At 41.8% G+C, this 22,059-nt stretch overlaps 1 protein-coding gene across 1 annotated transcript in view; it reads left to right on the forward strand.

Moving 5' to 3' along the window:
* The window catches only part of PKD1L1 (polycystin 1 like 1, transient receptor potential channel interacting), a 140,429-nt gene extending 118,738 nt beyond the window's left edge, over positions 1–21,691 (forward strand). The window contains exons 48-58 of the mRNA XM_081284283.1: positions 2,584–2,713; positions 2,979–3,062; positions 3,666–3,817; positions 4,750–4,984; positions 7,095–7,199; positions 7,477–7,617; positions 10,315–10,449; positions 12,720–12,950; positions 14,383–14,544; positions 15,771–15,941; positions 19,161–21,691. Of these exons, the coding sequence (XP_081140409.1) occupies positions 2,584–2,713; positions 2,979–3,062; positions 3,666–3,817; positions 4,750–4,984; positions 7,095–7,199; positions 7,477–7,617; positions 10,315–10,449; positions 12,720–12,950; positions 14,383–14,544; positions 15,771–15,941; positions 19,161–19,166 (1,552 nt within the window). The 3' untranslated portion in view covers positions 19,167–21,691. The remainder of the gene's footprint in view (positions 1–2,583; positions 2,714–2,978; positions 3,063–3,665; positions 3,818–4,749; positions 4,985–7,094; positions 7,200–7,476; positions 7,618–10,314; positions 10,450–12,719; positions 12,951–14,382; positions 14,545–15,770; positions 15,942–19,160) is intronic.
* The last annotated feature ends 368 nt before the right edge of the window (positions 21,692–22,059 follow it).

A 22,059-nucleotide genomic window follows, 5' to 3' on the forward strand; every position in this document is an offset into this window, starting at 1 on the left:
CTTTTCCTTTTATATTGTCCAATTTTGTCATGCCTCTAAAATTTTAAAACACTTTTTCTCAATTATCTCTAAAAGCTGCCCTCAATCACCAATGAAATATCTGCTCCAATACTTGCCTGTTCTCTGTGCTGTGCTGGCCAACATTTAACTGTCCTGTTCTCTCTGGAGAACAAGGGCACTGGCTTATAGCATCTACCTGCCAATTTCTGTGGTGTAAATGCTCCCACCATTGTCCATTTCATGCTACCAAGGTGATATCCCTGAACATGGAGTTGTCAGGCACCCCCATCTCTGTAGCATAACTTTGCTCAAGTCCACGACTACCATTTGAAGAACATATCTTGAGCTTGTACTTTGGAGGAATCTAGACTTGGTTGCTGGAATAGGCAGGACAATTAAACTTGTATATACTTGAATGACTTCAGGTCATACCCTTCTCTATCTTCTTACCATTTTCAACAAAATCACTGTGTCCAATAAGTCTTCTCATCTCCTCTTTTCATGGAGAAAGATCTGGATGAAACTGCTACATTTCTGTTTGCCATGGATATTTCCATGACCTTATTCATGTCCCTACATGGGAAGCCAGGTGGGAGGACTCTGCTCTGAGGAACATTTGTTCCCTTCCTTACACTTTGGCTCTGGTGCAGAGCTAGACTCATGCTTCCAACAATAGCCTTGGGTGCACATGGTTCTTTCACATTGACTGAGCAAGCTGAGAATGGTACATTCTGTCAGGTTGAAATTAATTTAGTGCTTTCTTAAGTCCATCCCTTGGAGGAGAGTGAAGCAGACATCTAATAAATACAATAAAGAAGCTAACTGAATCAAATGGTAATTCCACTTCAGATTTTCTAAGGAATCTCCATATTGCTTTCCAGATTAGTTGCACCAATTTGTAGTCCCACCAGCAATGTATGAGTGTGCCTCCCCCACCACCAACACTCCTCACCAATCCATATGGTGGTTTGTATTCTTAATAACTGCCATTCTGACCGGCATGAGATGAAATCTTAGAGTAGTTTCCATTTGCGTTTCTCTAATTACTAGAGATGTTGAACATTTTTCCATATATTTGTTGAGTAAATGTATATCTTCTTTTGAGAAGTGTCTAAAATAAGATGGACATCATTACCCTAGGTACATGTATGACTGCAAGTGTGCTGTGACACTACATCGTGTACAACCAGAGAAATGAAAAGTTGTACTGCACTTGTGTACAATGAATCAAAATGCATTCTACTATCATATATACCTAATTAAAATAGTACTACGCTTGCCTAGCATGTATAAGGTTGCAGCCCCAAGTAATAAAAAAGGCAGTTAATTGGAAACTAGCATTTGCTGATGTCCTACTTTGTGCCAGGCTGCTCTTCAATTGTGCCTACTCATCCAACACTATGGGAGCAGGTTAAACCCTGTGTCCTTCCACCAGTCAGTGGAGAGAGGACTGTGCCCTGGTCTGGGTGTCTGGCACCCTCTGCACCAGCCATACTGGCCACCCACTCCTAACTTCCCAAGCATATGGCTTCCTCTGCTGTCCTCTCCAGCCTGAAAACCTCTCCCTCAGATGACCATGAGACTCCTCCCTTGTGGCCTTCAGGCCTTTGCTGACTGGTCACCTCATATATTCCTTAGCCACTTGAACTAAATCCTTCAGCTTTCTCACCCTGCCACTTTCTGTCTGTCATTCCTGCTTAGATTTTCCCTCATTTGTATTTATCACTTACATAGTATGTTTTGCTTATGCAGATTATCCTTGATTTATGATGGGGTTAGGTCCTGATAAAGCCCTCATATACTGAGAGCACCCAACACCACCTGCCTAGTTCACCTTCCTCCTAACTTAGCCTGGCCTTCCTTGAACGTGCTAAGAACACTTACATTCACTTACTGTTGGTGTAGCATCTAACACAAAGCTTGTAATAAAGTGTGGAACATCTCATGGAATTTATTGCAAACTGTGCTGAAAGTGGACATTAGAGTGGTTGGATGGTATGCTTTTCGACCATTGCACAGCCAAAAAAATTGCTGAGTTGAACCCACAGGGGACCACCTTATATCTTATTTGCTGTTTATTTCCCCACAGGAGGGCAGGGATTTTATTTTTTATTGCCAGTGCCTAGAAGAGGGTCTGGCATTTAGTAGTTGCACAGGAACGTTTGTTGAGTGAATGTGTGAGTGAACGAACAAGTGCTTTGCCTGCTGTTCTCCTTTCTTTCCTGCCATGGAGGAGCAAAGGGAATTCCAGGATTTGTGCCTCACGCTATGGACGGCCTTGACTTAATTCCTGCAGAGAATCTAAAATTACAAATTGGCAAGGGAAAAAACAGTTTTTGTTCTCAATTTTGATTGTTCTCATGGATATAGAAATAACTTTTTTGGGGCTGGGGATGTGGCTCAGCGGTAGCACGCTCGCCTGGCATGCGTGCGGTCCGGGTTCAATCCTCAGCACCACATACAAACAAAGATGTTGTGTCCGCCGATAACTAAAAAATAAAATATTAAAATTCTCTCTCTCTCCCTCTCTCTTTAAAAAAAAAAAGAAATGACTTTTTTTGTTGTTTTTGTTCTTGAATTAAGAAATGCCAGACAATCCCTGGAGGGCCTGAGAAGCACTGATGACTGGTGGGACTGGTGTCTGACGACGCTTCTGGATGGGCTGCACCTGGGAGGCCCCTCCGCTGCTGCTGCTGCTGCTCAGGGGACTCAGGTGGGCTTTCCTTTTCCTCTTCACTGCACATCACCCCAGAAGTCACTTGACAGTCAGGGGAGTTGTGTCTTTCTTAGAAAGTCAGGGGAGTTGTGTCTTTCTTAGAATGTTGCTTGCATCCTTGGAGTGTTTTTTAGAAGGAAGGATTTGGGCCCGGATAGACTAGGCAGTTACCCAGTATCCCCATGATTCCTTAGCACTACTTGAAGGTGGTGTTTGAGGTTTACAACATGCGCCTTCCTCTGAGTCTCTTTCTGTTCTTTAGCCTGGAGCCCTTGGTGGAAAATGCTACCTAATAGGCACTTCAGTAATTAAGCAGCAAAAAGTTTCTCTTTGCAGAATACACAAGGTAAGATGTTCTCCTTCTTTTACTTCTAAAAATAAACTTAATTAGAAAAGTCTGGGAGACACTGGTGCTGGAAGCTGGCAGATCTATTAGCTTCTCAGAGCACTAAAGGGTGACTTGAACTTGTCAGGTGCCAGGGCTGGGAAGAGTGGGAGCCTGGCCTTCCTTCTCCCCTTGTGAACCGTTTCCAAATGCCTCTCCTAGGCTCAGCATTCTGCAGTAGGTTTGTTTGGTTCAGTTTTTCCTTAGAGATCTAGTGTTCTAGGTGAAAGCAAGAATTTTAAAATCTAAAAGTCTAAAAATAAAATATTCACATATTCTTTGCTAGAAATATCCAATATATGACATTTTACTTGTATCATCCCATAATGGGATCTGCATCTGTCCAAGCCTCAGACTGCTCATGTACTGACTTTCAATAGGTAGAGCCTTGATCCCTCTAGCTCATGCTAGATCCCAGAGACTATGAGACAGGCTGAAAAATGGTCCTGAGTAGAGCAGGGCACCTTGTTGTATTATATGCCTGCAGGGCTTGGAAACCCCAGAATACAATGAACCTGGGAACAGAGGTTAGTGGCTTCTTCTAATTGGTAGCTTGTCCTACAGCCTCCCAGGCCATTTTCAGCGCTCCTCGAGGACTCTCCTCCTACATGCAGCCCTGCAATTGGAGGTTTTGAGAACCAAAATGTGACCCCTGGTGGTCCCAGGGTCTGGGGGTTGAGAAAAGAGGACTTCGTGCTCAGCCTGGGCAGAACAAGGTCAGTGCAAGTCAGAAGCCAGCATTCATCTGAACCTGCTGGGCAGCTCCTGGCCCAGACACCACTGGATGTGCCCATCTGCACAGGTGCTGCAGGCTCCAGAGGCAGGCACAGCACTTCCATGGCCTGCACAGTACTTGCTATTGCTGTGATGTGATGAAGAGCTGTACTTTAGGCTGTGAGAGAACTCAGCCTTGGGCCTGCAGACTAAGCACATGGGGGAGAAGAGAGCAGAATGTTCTCCCAAAAAGTGGTTACTAGAACCTCCCAAGGCTACAGAGGTTTTGTTCTATGCTGACTGTGCTGATCATGGTGTTTACATGTCCCCAGATGTGGAGTAGGACTGTCACTTCTTTGTGTCACACCAGGAAGATGAGGAGCAGACATCGCCCACACTGTGGCCAGACCTGTGTTCAGGTGGCCTGCCCCATCCTGCCAGAACCCTTTGCCCATCCCCACCTCCTGGCTCCCTGAGCAGCCCTCATCCCAAACCAGGATGGGGCTCTGCTTACAGCAGCAGGAAGTCTTTACAATTGCAGTAATATGCATTTCGAGGATTAGAAAATTTTAAAAGGAAATGATTTAGTTTTTACTAAACATGGATTAACAAAAAATGTTAAAAATGAAGACCATTGTCAAAAGAGAAAAATGAATAGAGCAGTTGGGGTGGAGAACCTCCCATGGCCTGGATTCCATCCTGCCTGTGCACCCCTTTGGCTACTGCAGGGAAGAGAGTGGAACATAGGGAGAGGAACAGTGAGCTTCTAGGGAGAATGTCCCTAATATAGAGAAAGGCCATTTGAAACCCAGGTGTTGCTTGTCCTTGTGAAGGCTTACACCAGGTGGTCCCAGCATGGGGCTGTGGCTCAATTTTTCTGTGGATTTCAAAGCTTGACTCCTGATCTTCCCTCTGAACTTGTGCTGCTTTGCAGGCCTGAAGCCCAGGAGGCCCTGAATGCACTCAGGGCCAGCAGATGGATCGACCACAGCACCAGGGCTGTGTCTGTGCATTTCACCCTCTACAACCCTCCAACCAGACTTTTCACGAGTGTGACCCTGAGCGCGGAGGTCCTCCCCACTGGGGATCTTGTCCCCTCATCTCTGATAGAGTCCTTCCGAATATTCCGCGGTGACTCAGCCCTTTGGTATTCCCTTGTGCTTCCTGAGGTGAGCTCACCTGCACTTGGCCTCCTGGACTAGCATGGGGGGAGGGGCCTCACTGAACAGAGTGTTCCCACCAAGCAGGACCAATACACTCTGTAGGCCCACCCCTCACCTACACCCTTGTTGTGTCTCTTACACATAGCAGAATTTGTGCTAGGTGTTGAGCACAAGTGGCTGGGGAGGCTGAGGCAGGAGGATCATGAGTTCAAAGCCAACTTCATCACTTAGTGAGGCCCCAAGCAACTCAGTGAGATCCTGTCTCTAAATAAAATATCAAAAATGGCTGAGGATGTGGTTCAGTGGTTAATTGCCCATGGATGGATTCAATCCCTGGTACCAAAAAAAAAAAAAAAAAAAAAAAAGGAAAAAGAAAAAGAAAAAGAAAGCAATCATCATATACAAGGCAAGCACAAATACAGAGCTAGGTAGATGCACTAATTCTTCATAGGAGGATTGGGGCAAATATCTAGATCAGTCTTAGGTCCCTTAAGACTCCTAAGATGGGCATCAGTTACTGTGACACAGTTGACTGTGGTCTGACAATATTTAATTAAAAATTCCAGAAGTAAATAAGTCATGAGTTTTAAGCAACTTTATCAGAGTATATGGCTATAATTATTCTATTTTATTATTAATTATTGATGTTAATTTCATATGTGCTGAATTTGTAAGTCAATCCTTATTAGAGATATGAATTCATAGAAAAAACATAGAATATCTAGGAGTCAGTATTCTTTACAGCTTCAGACACTCACTGGGGGTCTTGAAATGTATCCCCCTCAGATGAGAGAGGGACTGCCATACAAAGTCTGAGAGGCTTAAATAACAGGCATTTGTTTAACACAGTTCTGGAGGCTAGAAGTTCAAGATCAAGACACCAGAAGGACGGGCTCTGATGAGGTCTCTCTTCTTGGCTGATAGACAGCCACCTTCTCACTGTGTCCTCCCATAGCCCCTTCTGTGCTCAAGTGAATGAGAAGAGAGCTTGTGGCCTTTCTGGATGCTCTGTGTGAGAGGACACGAATCCTATAGGATCGGGCCCCACCCTCTTGCCCTCAGTTAATCTCAGAAACTTCCTTTGAGGCCCCATCCTCAAACACAGACACACAGAAGGTTCCAGGTCCCAGACTTTTAGTCCACAAACTTTGGTCCCTTGCACCAAGGCTCTGGATGAGATGGAGTGGCTCAGTAGCTTCACTGATCTCTGAAAAGCACCAGAGTCATTCTGAGCCTTTTCTTAGAAACTTTTGCTAGAATGAGGCCTTATTTAGCTTTTCTGCCTCAGAGAACCAAGTCCCATTCTCACTTCCAATTATGTTGGTAGCTTCTTAGAACAGGTCCATGGGGCATAGGCACATGGCTCAAAAAGGACAAAGAGAAATTCATGAAGGCCCTGCTCATGGGTTTCAATCCCACATAAATACATGAGTAATTTGGAACATTATTAACCTTTATATATTTTATTTATTTATTTTTATGTGTTGCTGAGGATAGAACCCAACCCAGTGTTTCACGTGTACTAGGCAAGCACTCCACCACTGAGCTACAACTCCAGCCCCAATAATTTAGAATTTGAACTAGTGCTGAATGAGGGTATGAATAAATGGGTAATTCATCACTGGTAAGAAAACTGCTATAAGAATCTTTATCAGGAGCTTTTAAAGACTTTATGTGGTCAAAAATATTTATATATAGATGTCATATTTCATACATATATGTATATGTGTGTGTATACACACACACACACACACACACACACACACACACACACACATTGTCTTGAGTGGTGCTGAGGAAGGCCTAGAGTGGCCAGCATAAAGGCTAGGAAGCCTGATTTTGGCAGTGGACACTCCCATGGTGGTTCTGATGCCTGCAGTGCCGACACCCAGCATAGTTGGGTTTCTATGAGAGCTTGACACATAAAGTGGTACCACCCTGCCCAAAAGCCATTGCAGGAAAAGTTCATTATCAAATGCTACAGAGCAAGAATGTGGCTTGCATCATGTTTATTCAGAGGTGATTGGCAAGAAAGGTTCTTGGCAGCCAGAAAGTTAGACTTCTGAAAAACATTTGAATTTTCACTTATCTTGCATGTTTGTATCACCCTCACCAGCTGGTCTTCCTGGTACTCAACCTGATTCACCTCTGCTTTCAACTCTGTAGAATGGTTGAGGAGGGTGTCCTCGACTATTGGCAAAAGCCAAGGAGCTGGCTGGAGGTAACTGTATTAAGTCATTTTCTTTGTGAGAAAAAAAATGTCAATAATGTGTTTTTGTCTGAAAAGAACAAATCTTTTTAATGGGAAGTTGATTATGCACTAGCTAATTGCAACATCATTACAGTGTCTCCCACTATCATGTTAATGCTGAAACAGCATTTGAAACCACATCTACTGAGCAGTCTTGCAGTTGATTTATGGACCAAACATGGTCAGATGCCAGGCAACCCCTTCTTAGGAGCTGGCTGAGCCTCCCCCTTTCTCCTCATTGCTGCAGCTCTCTGTTATTGGAGTGACCCTCACCTACTACACAGCCTCCAGCCACCTCACCACGCTTGCTGGGGATGTCACTGACCAGTTCCACAAAGGATTTTGTCAGGTGTCTGTGGACCTCAGTCTTATGGCATTGTGGAATCAGGTATGGTGGGGGACTCAGGGCTACACAGATAGGTACCATGACTGATGCTGTCCAAAGGGCAAAGTTCACAAAAGTTCTAAAAGGTGTGATTGGTTTGTTCCACGTTGTATGACAATGCTCTGAGCTTGCAGATGATGGTGGCCAGAACAGTTAGGGGCCTGGGAAACTTAAGACATGCTTTGCAAGCTGGGGTATGTGGATTCTGCATGGGGCAGAACTATATGGCTTGATACTCTTTGGGAAGCAGGTGTCCATGAAGTATGGAGGAAGGAGGCCAGTGCTGACACATGTAGGTGCACTGTATCTTTCTCCCTTTATCTGTGACAATCCTAGATTTACCAGTGATAATCCTGAGGCTCAAGGAAAAGCCCAAATCTCACAATAGGGGGACATCCAGCTTCCAAGTCCCTGTACCTTAATCCCCTCTGAGGCTCCCATCTATAGGATGGAACATTTTGCCAGAAAGATCAGGCAAACATGTTCAGGACAGGACAGGTAAGCCCTAGGGAGGGGTGCCACAGGACAAGGATCTCACCACCACCTGCAGGACCTTCTGCAGGTCCATTGCCTTATGCCGTGATGGGTTTGTGGAAGTTGAACCCACACATTTCTTGTCCTGTTACACCCACAGCTAATACTTCCCTCATCTAAAGACCTCCCTAGACCTCCATTTCTACACCTAGAGGGCCCCAGGGCCACCCCACAGTCTGAACTGACCTCATGTCCCAGGGCTGATTGGTCCCAGAGCAGCCTGGCAGACAGGGGACCAGTTCCCCTCCAGCCTCCACCTCCCCACCCAGCTTTGCCATTTCCCCTCCCTCTCCTCTTGCTCCTCCTGTGATCTTGCCCTGACCTGGCTCTCCAGTCTGCCATGTAGGGAGGCCTGCTGGTCTTCCTCCACTGAAGCTAATCCCTCCCTTCCTTGCCAAATGTTGTCCCTGTCTCCTTTCATAAGTCATTTTGTTGCAAGCCCCAGGAACTCACTAGCCCAGAGAAATAATATGTGCTCTAAAGTAGCCCACACAGGGGAATATCTGGCTTTCTTCTTGAAGGAAAAGAATACAAATTGTCTTTCTTTGCAAATGTCACTAGAACTACAGAGCTTCTTGAATAGTCTTGAGCTTTCCTGGGCAAGAGAGAGTACCATGCACCCCCTAAAAGCTCACTGCCCCCTCAGTAGTGCATGAGCTCAGCAGAGGTTCATGATTCCTGGGGCCGGGCACAAATTATGTAGTCATCTTCAGGATATATCAAGAACTATGTAATGTTTTGAACAACCAATTAAAAAAAATTTAAAAAAAGGTAGAACCATGATATACAACCTAAGGGTTTTCCTAGCAGTTGAGCTGGGGGACGGAGTATGTGTTTGTACATATACATACATGTATGCATACCCCTCAAGCACAGAGCTTGGTGGTGGTGTCCTGTAAGTAAAAGTTATAATAATAATAACAACTAGGAACACTTTATGATAACCCTCAAATAAAATGTAGGCCATACAGGGGTCCTTTCCACTCTGCCCACAGGGAGTTCATAGATGTACTGTCCAATTTCATAACCATGAGCCACATGTGGCTGTTGAGAATTTGAAGTGTGCCTCGTCCAAACTGAGATATGCTACAAATGTGAAACAATCGGTGGATTTTACAAATTTAGTATGAAAATATCTCAGTAATTCTTATACATGGGAATGATATTTTTTAGATATATTAGTTTAAATAAAATTTGTCTGTTTACTTTTACTTTTTAAAATGCAAGAACTAGAAAATTTGAAAGTCCACTGTAGCTTGCATTTTATTTCTCCTGGCAGGCACATGCTATAGTTCTGATCATGCCTGTTCTCTCCAAGCAGAGCATGCCTGCTTGCTCTAAGGTGTGACAGTCACAGCTCGTCTAGGCCTTGGTTTTCAGAGGTCATTTTGATGTTCTCTAAAAAAAAAAAAAAAATCAGAAAACTTTTCTCCTTTGCCCACATAGTTTTTTAAACATCCAACTTTTATTTCCTTCTCTTCAATTTATCATCTTGGTGAGAACAGATGATATCGTACATAAGAAAGCATCCTTTAGAAATGAGCCCCCTTTAAAAGGTGAGCTATCTTCTTGGAGCATCTATGGATGTGAATGCCGGTGCTGGATGCAGGTCTGAGAGGCTGAGTTGGATCTGCCATGTCTCTTGCTGTGCTACTTTTGTTTGATCACTTCATTTATTGTATCTATAGTCTCTAGACGATAGAATGGAAATGCTTCTAATTTTTATAAGGATTAAAATGGAAAAATCTGCATGAAAAGTATTATTAACTTGGAACATATTCTGTACATAGGGACAGGAGAGGAAATTAGTCTGCACTGCACATTTTCTTTGTCACCTCCCACACCATGGTGGTGGTTTTCTTACAATACGGTTCACCCCAGGCTCAGGTAGCAAAATGGCCAGACCTGCCCTGTCCTGATGTTTACAGAAATTCAAGGCCAGAACACAGACCTGGTCTTCCTGAAAATGTTCTAATTTGAACTTCCTCCTGGTTCTGGCTCATTCTCCTCTGCAGACATTGACATTCATATTCCTGGAAGATTCATGGTCTGTATAGCTCTATCAGATGAAGGGACCCTTCATGCATGACCCACAGGTGTGTGCGTGCCTCTGCACTGTCCTATGATTGGCATGACACACTGACCTGCTATGTTTTTCTGTTGCAGCGGACACGATGGCTCCAGGGGATCCTCTCATTCCTGTGGATATTGAAAGGCATTTACCTTATTGGCTCCCTAAACACCACAGTGTCCTGCCCTTCCATGATACGTTCCTCTCTCTCCAGAATCTTTGCACCAGTGGTAAGAATTGTCCCTCTTTACCCAGGGATTTCTCAGCTCAGCCATATGTTGGCATACTGTCATTGATTAGGGAAAAACAAACCTCTCTCAAGATGATTCACCACCCTAAATTCCAGTCCTCTAATCCATTACAGTGTGGATTTAGATAACTGAAAGCAGTAGTTATATCATAAATTATGGTCATAACAATAACCATGATTTATTAAACACTTGCTATGTATTATACTTTCCTACAGCATATTATTTGTACTACTATTGTAAGTAGTTATTATCACTTACTGAGTTTTCTAAGTGTCCAGTGTGGTCAGCGGTGCCTCTTGTATGTTAACTCACTTAAAAATCACAATAAGCTATGGGCAGACCTAGCAGTTTTTCTTAGGAAGGTAGCAAAGGGCTAAGAAAGAGGATGAGGCTTACCTTGGAGCCGTAACTCCTAGGAACTTAGTTACTACAACCATGCTCTGCTTCTGGGAAGACCTCTAACCTCACCCTGGCATCCATTTGTCACCCTAACCCTACACCTAAGGAATTCTCTACTAATATGCCAGAAATTATTTTCATATTATTTAATTCACTAGTGTATTCATACAACATCAGTGGAACACAATAGAAAGAAAACAAAAGCAGACAGGTAGTAGTTACCTCTCTGTATGAGTTCTTAGGAAAGCCTGGCTTAACCCCAGGAGATATTAGATCTTCATCCAGGGTGGACCTAAAGTCTAGATTAGAGGGTACAGTCCAAGATCAGCAGGTCCAGAGTGCAATCTGTAGCCCTGATGAAGTTCGTGGGTGCTGGTAATTCTAATCTGGTTGCTCCAGCCATACTGGCTCTAGTATAATGTGGGTTCCCTAACCTGCACAGAATAAGTCAGGCTGAGGTAGAGTCTTGCCAGGAGACCTGAGTGAAGAGGCTCTGGTTCTTAGGTCCAGAATTCAAGAAACACACAAGGAATCAAGCATAGGTCTCCTGCTTCAGGGAACATGATCCCCAAACTCTGCTGGTCATGTGCATAGAGGGACAGACTCAGAAAAGCAAGGCCAAGAGAGCAGACCTTGGAGTCAGAAAGAACTGCTTTCCATCTTATCTGCTCCCTTCCTAGCTCACCATTGTGACCACAAACCAATAACCCAACCTCCACCTCTAGGAAATATATAAATGCTATTTACCTGGGAGGATAATCTCTATCCTTATATGTGGAATTTATCCAGAAACTCAGCTGGTCATTATTAGCACCACTGAGCAAAAATTCTTCTATGGAGAGAAAAAAAAGGATATAAACAGATGTCTATTTATTGTAGGACAAAGTATGAATGCACTGGAACCTAAGAAGTCCAGGTAGACCACTAGCTTAATTTTCTGAACTCACAGATTGAACTCACAGATTGCACTCTCTTCCTTCTGAGTTCCACTAAGTTTGTGTGATTCTACATGCAAAGTAAATAATACTACACTTAGTTCCTGGGTAGGAGCAGGGGAGTTTGGGTGCAGGGCCAGAATGACAGGTGGAGTCAATGGTTCCTGCACAAGTACAGGACACGGCTGTGGCTGCGGCTTGGGAGGCCCCCAGTGGCCAGGCCATGGTCCACTTACACAGACCTGTGACAGATGACTAGCTGGTGATCTTTCATCCAGGCTGAAAACATGCTTGTCAGTACCAGAGGTGGATCGAGTGGATGGAGTAAGAAATAAACCATGATATAGATGCAGTCCCTGAGGCCCCAGACTAAGATCTCTGTCTAGTATAGCCCAGACAGTGAGCTTAACTGGAACCAAATTCACTCAGAATTGACTTTTCTATTGCTTCTTAATTGGCCTATTTTACTGAGTCCTTGCTGGATTCTGGGGACATAAAGAAGAGAGGTGCCCCCACGTGGCCTCCTGTTGGAGTAGGAGTTGGGGGGGGGGGATTCCAGCATGGGTGGGGGAAGGGGACAGGCCGCCAATGTCAAAGGCAGACAGAAGGGTATCAACTGAGAGAGAACAGTGGCACCAGGTAGGAAGAGCAATTGGGATAGAGGGGAGCACCTTGCAGAGCTTCTTAGTATTGGAGGGTGAGGGTGCAGATGAGAACAGAGACTCCTGGGCAGAACAGAAGGGATGGAAACTTGCCTTTTAGGAATTGGTCTTAAACCAGGGTGGGCAAGAGCCTCACTCCACAAACTGCTTCTCCAAGATTTTCACTATTTAAAAGTATTTAAAACCCCCCAGAGGAGTCTTCTATCCCAAGAAGTGCTGCCAAGGTCATTGTCTCAGGCTTTTCTCTCTGCAGCTGATGGGGGCCCTACTGCTGGCCACCCACTCCCACCTGCACTGGTTGCTGCTCTTCACTTGGACACTGACATCGGTCACCTTCGCAGATTCCTTCCCCAGGCTGCTATTTCATTTTCCACTAAGAAGCCAAAAAGATTCATTCCACAGCCTTTCTGAGTCTGACCAGGAAGACATGGCTCGTTACTGTGGGGCCCTCTTTCTGTTGACAGCCATGTGGTGTTTTGGAATGGTATGTAAACCTGTCCCACACCTTGAAATCAAAGACTGTCAAAGTTCCATCTGCTGTTGGGATGAAATACTCTTTGTCCATGTGGACAGAAAGTTCCAGGCTTTACAGACCAGATCTCATGGGAATGGATCCCAAGGCCCATATTATGGGAATGGGTCCAATGCAGTTAATTTGATTCTGTCTTTGCCTAGAACATTCCAGCAACCCAACACCCACCCCAGGAGGCTACCTCCTCCAGGAAGCCTTCCAGGACCCTCGCCCTGCCCTGAATCATCACATCTCTTCTCACTCTGAACTTGACCTCAAGTTGTTATAGGAGTATCTGTTGCCTTGTTATCTCAATCTTTCCATCCTAATGAAGTTTCACTCTAATCATACAAGCTTCACATTACCCTTCTCTGGGATGGAGGCCATTTGTGGAATGGGACTGTTTCGTGCCGGCCCACTGATCAGCAACTGGCAAATCTAGTCATGTCACTCGGCATAAACCCCTTTGACAGAGGAGGAGATTGTTTCGTGCTCTAACCATACAGCCCTCATGCAGGACTGACAGAGTTAGCAAATAAAAATACAGAACATCCGGTTACTTCAATTTCAGTAACAATGAAATTGTTTCATATCAGTATGTCCCCTACAATAATTCAGATACATTTATTTTAAAAATTATTTGTTACTTACAGGAAATTAAAATGTAACTGGCCCTGTATTTTATGTGACCACCCCACTGCTCAGTTCTCATCTGCTCTGCCCAGCTCCTTCCCAGGGGCCACTCTAGGGGTGGGCCAGGGATGCAGTGGCCACAGGTGTTCCTGTTGAAGACTCAGGGTTGGAGTCTTATCACCACAGCTTCTTTTGGCAATGGAGAACAGCTTACCTGTGAGGTTTCACAGGATACACAAAAACAGTCTTTAAGTGGCTTAAATTTTGCTACTTTGGGTTATTTTTAAGAAACCTGAAGGTATAAAAAATTATTTGGTGCCATCAGAATTTTGAGCTAACAGGTATCAACGTGAACTAAGGAAATAAACAACCTAGGGATCCATAAGACGCAGAATCATTTAGATAACATACATGAGGACACAGCAGCCTGCCGAGTTTCTGGGTTCTTTAAATATCCCAGGCACAGGCAGATGCTCCCATGTAGGGCTTCCAGAGGTCACAGTGGCTCGCACAGAACATTGAAGCTGAGATGTAGACATGAAAACACATATCATATAATAATATTAGCTCCAACTGTTAATTTCCATTGCCAAGTTCATATTGCTGCCATTTAATTTAATTCATGAAATACATTTTCTTAATTTTTTCTTTTTACCAAGCAGTTAATAAAAATTGATAGACTGGCATCATGGGACATAATCTCTATTTCATTGTTTATCAAATTAACAAAGTGTGCTAACAACGAATTTTTCCATTTTATTCTCTTCTCCAGCTGAGAGGTTCCCTGGTGACTTATTTCCAAAAAAGAAAATCTTCTCACAGTAAATCTCTTGTGAGATTTAAAGACATCACTGCTTACACATGGGTGAAGGCCCTCACTTTTCTGGGTCTGGAAATGCCAAAGCCAGAAGAAGCTCAGGTGGTTGCAGATCATGTAAGCTGTGGGAACCTAGTAGCACACTTAAATTGGTGATTTCACTACAGAATTTTGCTTTGTTATCAAAGTGTGATCATGATTCTTTGCCAGATATCAATGTGAAGTGTCAAATTTAGGTCTCAGCCACAATGGAGCTCTTAGAATTCTTCCTTGAGATTCTAAAGCACTTTGCAATTTACCAAGCACATTCTCTACATTAACTCACTAAATCCTTATAATGACCCTGTATGGTTAGAAAGATGGAGTTTCTGCCCCAGGACACAAATTGTTTTATTCAGCATTTTTGTTGCTGTGACCATAAGACCTGGCAAGAACAATTAGAGGAGGAAAACTTTATTTGGACCACAGTTTCAGAGGTCTGAGTCCACAGATAGCTGACTCCATTGCTCTGGGTTCAAGATGAGGCAGAACATGATGGAAGAATGGTGTAGAGGAGGAAGACAGCTCAGGGCATGGCAATCGGAAACAGAGAGAGAGCTCTCTTCAGGAGGGACAAAATATAAACCCCAAGCAACACCTCCTGTGACCCAGCCAACCCTACCTGCCTACAGTTACCACCCAGTTAATCCTCATCAATGGGTAACAACTCTCATCATCTAATTATTTCCCCTCTAAACCTTCTTGCACTGTCTTACACATGAGCTTTTGGGGGCACCTCATAGATAAAACATAACACACATACACTATATTCTGTCTCCTTTAGTTAGTCATTTGCTTTTGGTATGTGTTACCAGACAAAAACTCCTACCTAAAACTTGGAACCCTAGGGAAAGTTGGGTGTAGTCACCCCAGACATGAGTGCCAACAAAGCCAAACAGGTATTTATTTGCACAGTGAATATTCAACTGTCTTCCATGGCTTATATTTATGTATTACTTGGTGCAATTCTGAAGCTTGTCATATGTAAACATGATACTGTAGATTTGCACAGGACTCTACTCTGTCCTGTGCTTCCCCACTTCCCTACTGATTACAGCAATTATTCTTTATGCAGACATCATTAACCAAAGCATTTATGCAAATATCAGCATATGCACAATATCAATGAAGAGACAGAGACATAGAGACATGAAGAGACAGGTCTAGTTTCAAGGTCCTGTGACCCCATTGTTCAGTGCATTTTCTAACATAGCACAGTCCCTCAAAGTTGGTACCTTTAAATGCTTCAGAAAATAAGAACAATTATATTCTTGAATGCATATACTTAACTTTCTTCCCTTCAGAATTATTACTGGGATGAATTTGCAAGTCTGTTAGATGAACTTCTGATGAAGATTGATGGGTTGTCTGAAAGCCTAGAACTCTCTCTTCCAGAAAAACAACACAGGAGCACAGTGGAGGCAAGAGCAGAAAAGAGTCCTTTAGTGGGTGTTTCAGGCTACCAAGCCACTGAGGTAAGATTTTGCAAAATTATTTTTGTCAGTTTTCTTTAGAGCAAAGGTTCTAAAGTTCTAAAATTGTTCTGAAATAGTTGCAAATAACAAGGTTGATTTGCATGAATATTCTCTAAAGATAATACCAACATAAAATATACTTTGGTCAGAACTACGAAACTGCCTAACAATTTAAAATGTATGGCAAGACTTCCAATTTAAAATGATGGCATTAGTATCCATCTGCTCTATCATTTTTTATTATAACTGGAATCAACTCAAAGAGACTGAAAAAAAGAAAAAGTTCCATCCACCCCCCACAAAGAAACTAAGAAATAGCTATGAACCAGAATATGACCAGCAATCTTATGAATGACTGCCAAGTACACTCAAAATTAAACTAGTGGGAGAAAGAGCCACCACTTCCAAGACAGGACTAAAATCTCCAAATTAGTATTTTTGAAGGTTCCAGCTAAAGACCCTCTTTTGGAATAAAATTTTATAAAGCAAAATGGAGTTAAAAGGATATTCCTGAACCTAAGACCACACAGATCTAGGGAGAGAGAGAACCAAAGAGAGAGTATGTGGGAAACCATCCTTTGTGAGATGCTGTCTGTTGATGTGGCAGCTTGGAGGAGGAACAACAACTGGTGGCTCACAGACCTGGAGCTGTACTACTTCAACAAAAGAAAAATCAGCACAGGTGTACACTTCATGTGCTGGGTTACAATGTGAAAAAGAAAGGTATATCCTTAGCTCCAGTGGTAAGACATTCCAGTGGCAAATTCCCTGAGACCCAGAGAGATGCTCTGTCAGCCCAAGGCATTCATTTTCCATGTCTGAGTGGCAGTGAATGCTCCCTGAACACAGGAGAACAGAAGTGCCTGCAACCAGCTCATTACCCCATCTATTCCCTGGTCCCAGTTAATAGCTCCTTGGGAAGATGAGCTCTCCAATGTAGACATGAGTAGTAACAATAAAAGTGGACCATTCCGGGGCTGGGGTGGTGGCTCAGTGGCAGAGTGCTTGCCTACCATTGTGTGAGACACTGGGTTCAATTCTCAACACCACATAAAATGAATAAATAAAAATAAAGGTATTGTGTCCATCTACAACTAAAAAAAAAATAGATCATTCCTGGATCTATGCAAACAGCTACAGGAAAAAGTAAGAAATAAAAATGACCAAATGAGAAAAAGAGGAAGATCGTAACTTTAAAAACATTGCTGCAGATGGGTAAAAATTGTAACCAAGATGATCTTTTCTTCCTTCCTTCCTTCCTTCCTTCCTTCCTTCCTTCCTTCCTTCCTTCCTTCCTTCCTTCCTTATTAGTTCATTATAGTTAGACATAATAGTTGGGTTCATTTTAACATAATCATACATGCATGAAATTTACTCCATTTCAGAACCCAGTGCCCTCCCCTACCCTCTCTTCCTCCCCCCCACCATTCCTCTTCTTCTACTTTACTGAAAATCAAGATGTTTTGTCATGAAAAATAACTTAGTGAAAAAAATGCCTTTTAGAAAAAGGAATGCAAAACCAAGATTAAGGAGCTCAAAGATGAAATGAAAAGAATAAAATGAAAGATGTGAGAAAAGAAATGGGGAAAACTATACACAAAGAAGAAAAACAAGAGTGATAGGTTCACAGAAAAGAAAGCATAGGGTATGGATAAAGGTTTAAAAAATTCAATATAAATAAGTTTAACCCCTAGGTGTGGTGGTGCACTCCTATGATCCTAGTGGCTCAAGAGGCTGAGGCAGGAAGATCGTGAGTTCAAAGCCAGCCTCAGCAACATGAGATGCTAAGCAACCCAGTAAGAACCTGTCTCTAAATAAAATACAAAACAGAACAGGGGATATGTCTCAGTGATAGAGTGCCCCTAAGTTCAATCTCCAGTACCCCAAAATTTAAAAAATTAGTATATTTAACCAATAGTTAAAATTGATTTTAGGAATAAAATAGGCATAGAAATCAGTCAAAAGGGTGTAATTAGTGTTTACCCAACAAAAACTTTACCAGGAAAAAGAATGTATTTAAAGAAAAATTTTTAAGATTTTCCTGGGACTGGGGTTGTGGCTCAGTGGTAGAGTGCTTGTCTCGCATGTGTGGAGCACTGGGTTTGATCCTTAGAACCACATAAATAAAAAATAAAATAAAGGCATTGTGTCCATTTACAACTAAAATGTTTTTTAAAAATACTTTCCTGAAATAAAGATATACACTTACACATATTTTCTAGATTAACAATAAGATCACACCCTGCTAAACCCATCATAAACTTTTAGCTCTGTAAGTTGAAATACATTTGATACATCTAAAGTACCAAACACTGTAGCTTAGCAACTTACAGGACACTGTAGAATATCAGCATTTTCCCCTTGAGATCTTGGGGCTGACTGGGAGCCACAGCTCTGGATACAGCTTCTACTGAATGCACTCTGCCTTTGCTTCACTTTAGAGCTGAAAAATCCTAAGTCTAATCATTGTAAGTCAGGAATAACCTGTGTATCTAAAAAGAAACCATATCCCAGAAAAGAAATGGGTTTAAATCAATTAAAACTAGAGAAAGTCCTAAAAAGTTTGTTATTGAACTTAAATAGTAATATATTTCTATTGATAACCAGATCCCTTCTTTCTCCCCCCAAATCAAACCACCTCCAAGTGATTTAGAATTATTTAAGTTACTTAACATTTTTCATTGCTTACCAGTTATTATTTTAGTTAAATCTATTTGAATGTACATGTGAGTTGGAAATTGAACAAATGACCAGACAAATGAAATTTTTAGAGAATAGGAAATACAATGACCAGTTGTGTAAAAACTCAGGGAGAACTCAGTTGTGTAACCATCCGGTCCTGGGATTTTCTTGTTTGGAAGGCTTCTGATGGTGTCCTCAATTTCCTTACTTGAAATTGATTTGTTTAAATTGTGTATATCATTCTGATTTAGTTTGGGCATATGATATGCCTCTAGAAATTTGTCAATGCCTTCAATTTTTTCTATTTTATTGGAGTACAAATTTTCAAAATAATTTCTAGTTATCTTCTGTATTTCTGTTCTATCCATCATAATATTTCCTTTTCATCACAGATGTTAGTATTTTGAGTTTTTTATCTCCTTCTCTTCATTAGCATGGCTAATGTTTAATAATTTTATTTATTTTTTTATAATGAATCAACTTTTGTTTGACAAAATTTTTTCAATTGTTTCTTTGTTTCAATTTCATTGATTTCAGCTCTGATTTCAAATGATTCCAAAACCAGACAAAGACACATCAAAGAAAGAAAACTTCAGACCAATATCTCTAATGAATATAGATGGAAAAATTCTCAATAAAATTCTGGCAAATCAAATACAAAAAGATAGTGCACCATGATCAAATAGGGTTCATCCCAGGGATGCAAGGTTGGTTCAACATATGGAAACCAATAAATGTAGTTCATCACATCAGTAGACTTAAAGATAAGAACCATATGGTCATCTCAATAGATGCAGAGAAAGCATTTTAAAAAAATGCATCACTTCATGTTCAAAACACTAAGAAAACTAGGGATATCAGGAACATACTTCAACATTGGAAAGACTATCTATGCTAAGCCCCAGGCCAACAACATTCTAAATAGAGACAGGTTGAAAGCATTTCCTGTAAGAACTGGAATGAGACAGGGATGTCCTCGTTCACCTCTTCTATTTAACATAGTTCCTGAAACTCTATCCAGAGCAATCAGACAGGTGAAAGAAATTAAAGGAATCCAAATAGGAAAAGAAGAGCCCAAATTATCACTCTTCGCAGATGATAAGAGTCTATACCTAGAAGACCCAAAAAATTCCACCAGAAATCTCCTAGAACTAATAAATGAATTCAGCAAAGCAGCTGGATATAAAATCAACACCCATAAATCAAAGGCATTTTTGTACATCAGTGACAAATCCTCAGAAAGAGAAACTAGGAAAACCACCCCATTTACAATAGCCTCAAAAAAATAAAATACTTGGGAATCAACTGAACAAAAGTGGTGAAAGACCTCTACAATGAAAACTACAGCATGCTAAAGAAAGAAGACCTTAGAAGATGGGAAAATCTCCCTTGTTCTTGGATAGGCAGAATTAATATTGTCAAAATAACCATACTACCAAAAGCACTATACAGATTCAATGCAATCCCAATAAAATCCTAGTGACATACCTCATAGATATAGAAAAAGCAATCATGAAATTCATCTGGAAAAATAAGAGACCCAGAATAACCAAAGCAATCCTTAGCAAGACAAGTGAAGCAGGTGGCATTACTGTTCCAGACCTTAAACTATACTACAGAGCAATGGTAACAAAAACAGCATGGTATTGGCACCAAGTTAGAACTGTAGACCAATGGTACAGAATAGAGGACACAGAGACTAATGCAGATAATTACAGTTGTCTTATATTAGACAAAGGCGCCAACAACCTGCAATGGAGAAAACATAGCCTCTTCAACAAATAATGCCGTGAAAACTGGAAATCCATATGTAACTAAATGAAATTAAACCTCTATCTCTCACTATGCACAAAGCTCAACTCAAAAGTTTATCAAGGACCTGGGAATTAAACCATAAACCTTGTTCCTAATGGAAGAAAAAGTAGGCCCAAATCTCCATCATGTAGGATTAGGCACCAACTTCCTTAATAAGACTCTTATAGCACAAGAATTAAAACCATGGATCAATAAATGGGATGGATTCAACCTCAAAAGCTTCTTCTCAACAAAAGAAACAATCAGTGAGGTAAAGAGAGAGCCTGCAGAATGGGAGCAAATCTTTACCACAAGCACATCAGATGGAGCACTAATCTCTAGGATACATAAAGCACTCAAAAATATTAACACCAAAAAAAAAAAAACCCAATCAATAAATGAGCCAAGGAACTAAACAGACACTTCTCAAAATAGGATATACATTCAATCAACAAATATATGGAAAAATGTTCATCATCTCTAGCAATTAGAGAAATGCAAATCAAACCTACTCTAAGATTTCATCTCACTCCAGTCAGAATGGCAGCTATCAACAAACAACAATAAGGGTTGGCAAGGATGTGGGGGAAAGGCACATTCATACACTGCTGGTTGGACTGCAAATTAGTGCAGCCAATCTGGAAAGCAGTATGGAGATTCCTTGGAAAACTTGGAATGGAGCCACCATTTGACCCAGATATCCCACTACTCGGTCTATACCCAAAGGACTTAAAATCAGCATACTGTAGAAACACAGCCACATTAATATTTATAGCAGCTCAATTCACAATAACTAAACTGTGAAAGCCACCTAGATGCCCTTCAATAGATGAATGGATAAAGAAACAATGGTATATATACACAACGGAATATTACTCAGCATTAAAAGAGAATAAAATTATGGCAATTGCAGGTAAATGGATGGAGTTGGAGAATATCATGCTGAGCAAATTAAGCCAAACCCAAAAACCAAGGGACTGATATTCTGATAAGTGGGTGCTGATCTATAATGGGGGGCTGTTGAGAATGGAGGAACTTTGATTGAGCCAAGGGTAGGGAGAGAAGGGGAGGGGAGATGGGAGGACGAAAGTTATTGGAATGAGATGGACATCACTAGCCTAGGTACATGTATGACTGCACATGTGGTGTGATTCTACATAATATACAACTGGAAAAACATAAAGTTGTGCTCCATTTGTGTACAATGAATTGAAAAGCTTTCTGCTTTTATATAACTGATTGGAACTAATAAAAAATAAGCTAAAAAAGCCCTCCTCTCTTCTTTGTAAATTAGCCAGTCTATGGTCTTTCATTGTAGCAATAAAAATCAGAAAAAGACAGAGCTCCTGAGGGAAGCAGAGATCAGGAACTCAGGGTTGAGCCCCAGAGCCAGACACATTATCTCCCATGGAGAGTTTGCTTCCCTCCAGACCCACGGAGAGAACAAACCAAGGCAATTCCTCCTGATGACTGTTGGAAAGGAGGTCACTGGGAGGGACTTCTGCTGTTACACCGTCCTCGGGCTAACAGGTTCTTTACCTCCCATCTTTTTTTTTTTATTGGTTGTTCACAACATTACAAAGCTCTTGACATATCATATTTCATACATTAGATTGAAGTGGGTTATGAACCCCCAATTTTA

This window comes from Spermophilus citellus, assembly GCF_964194105.1.
Source record: "Spermophilus citellus genome assembly, chromosome: 3".
Taxonomy (NCBI): Eukaryota; Metazoa; Chordata; class Mammalia; order Rodentia; family Sciuridae; genus Spermophilus; species Spermophilus citellus.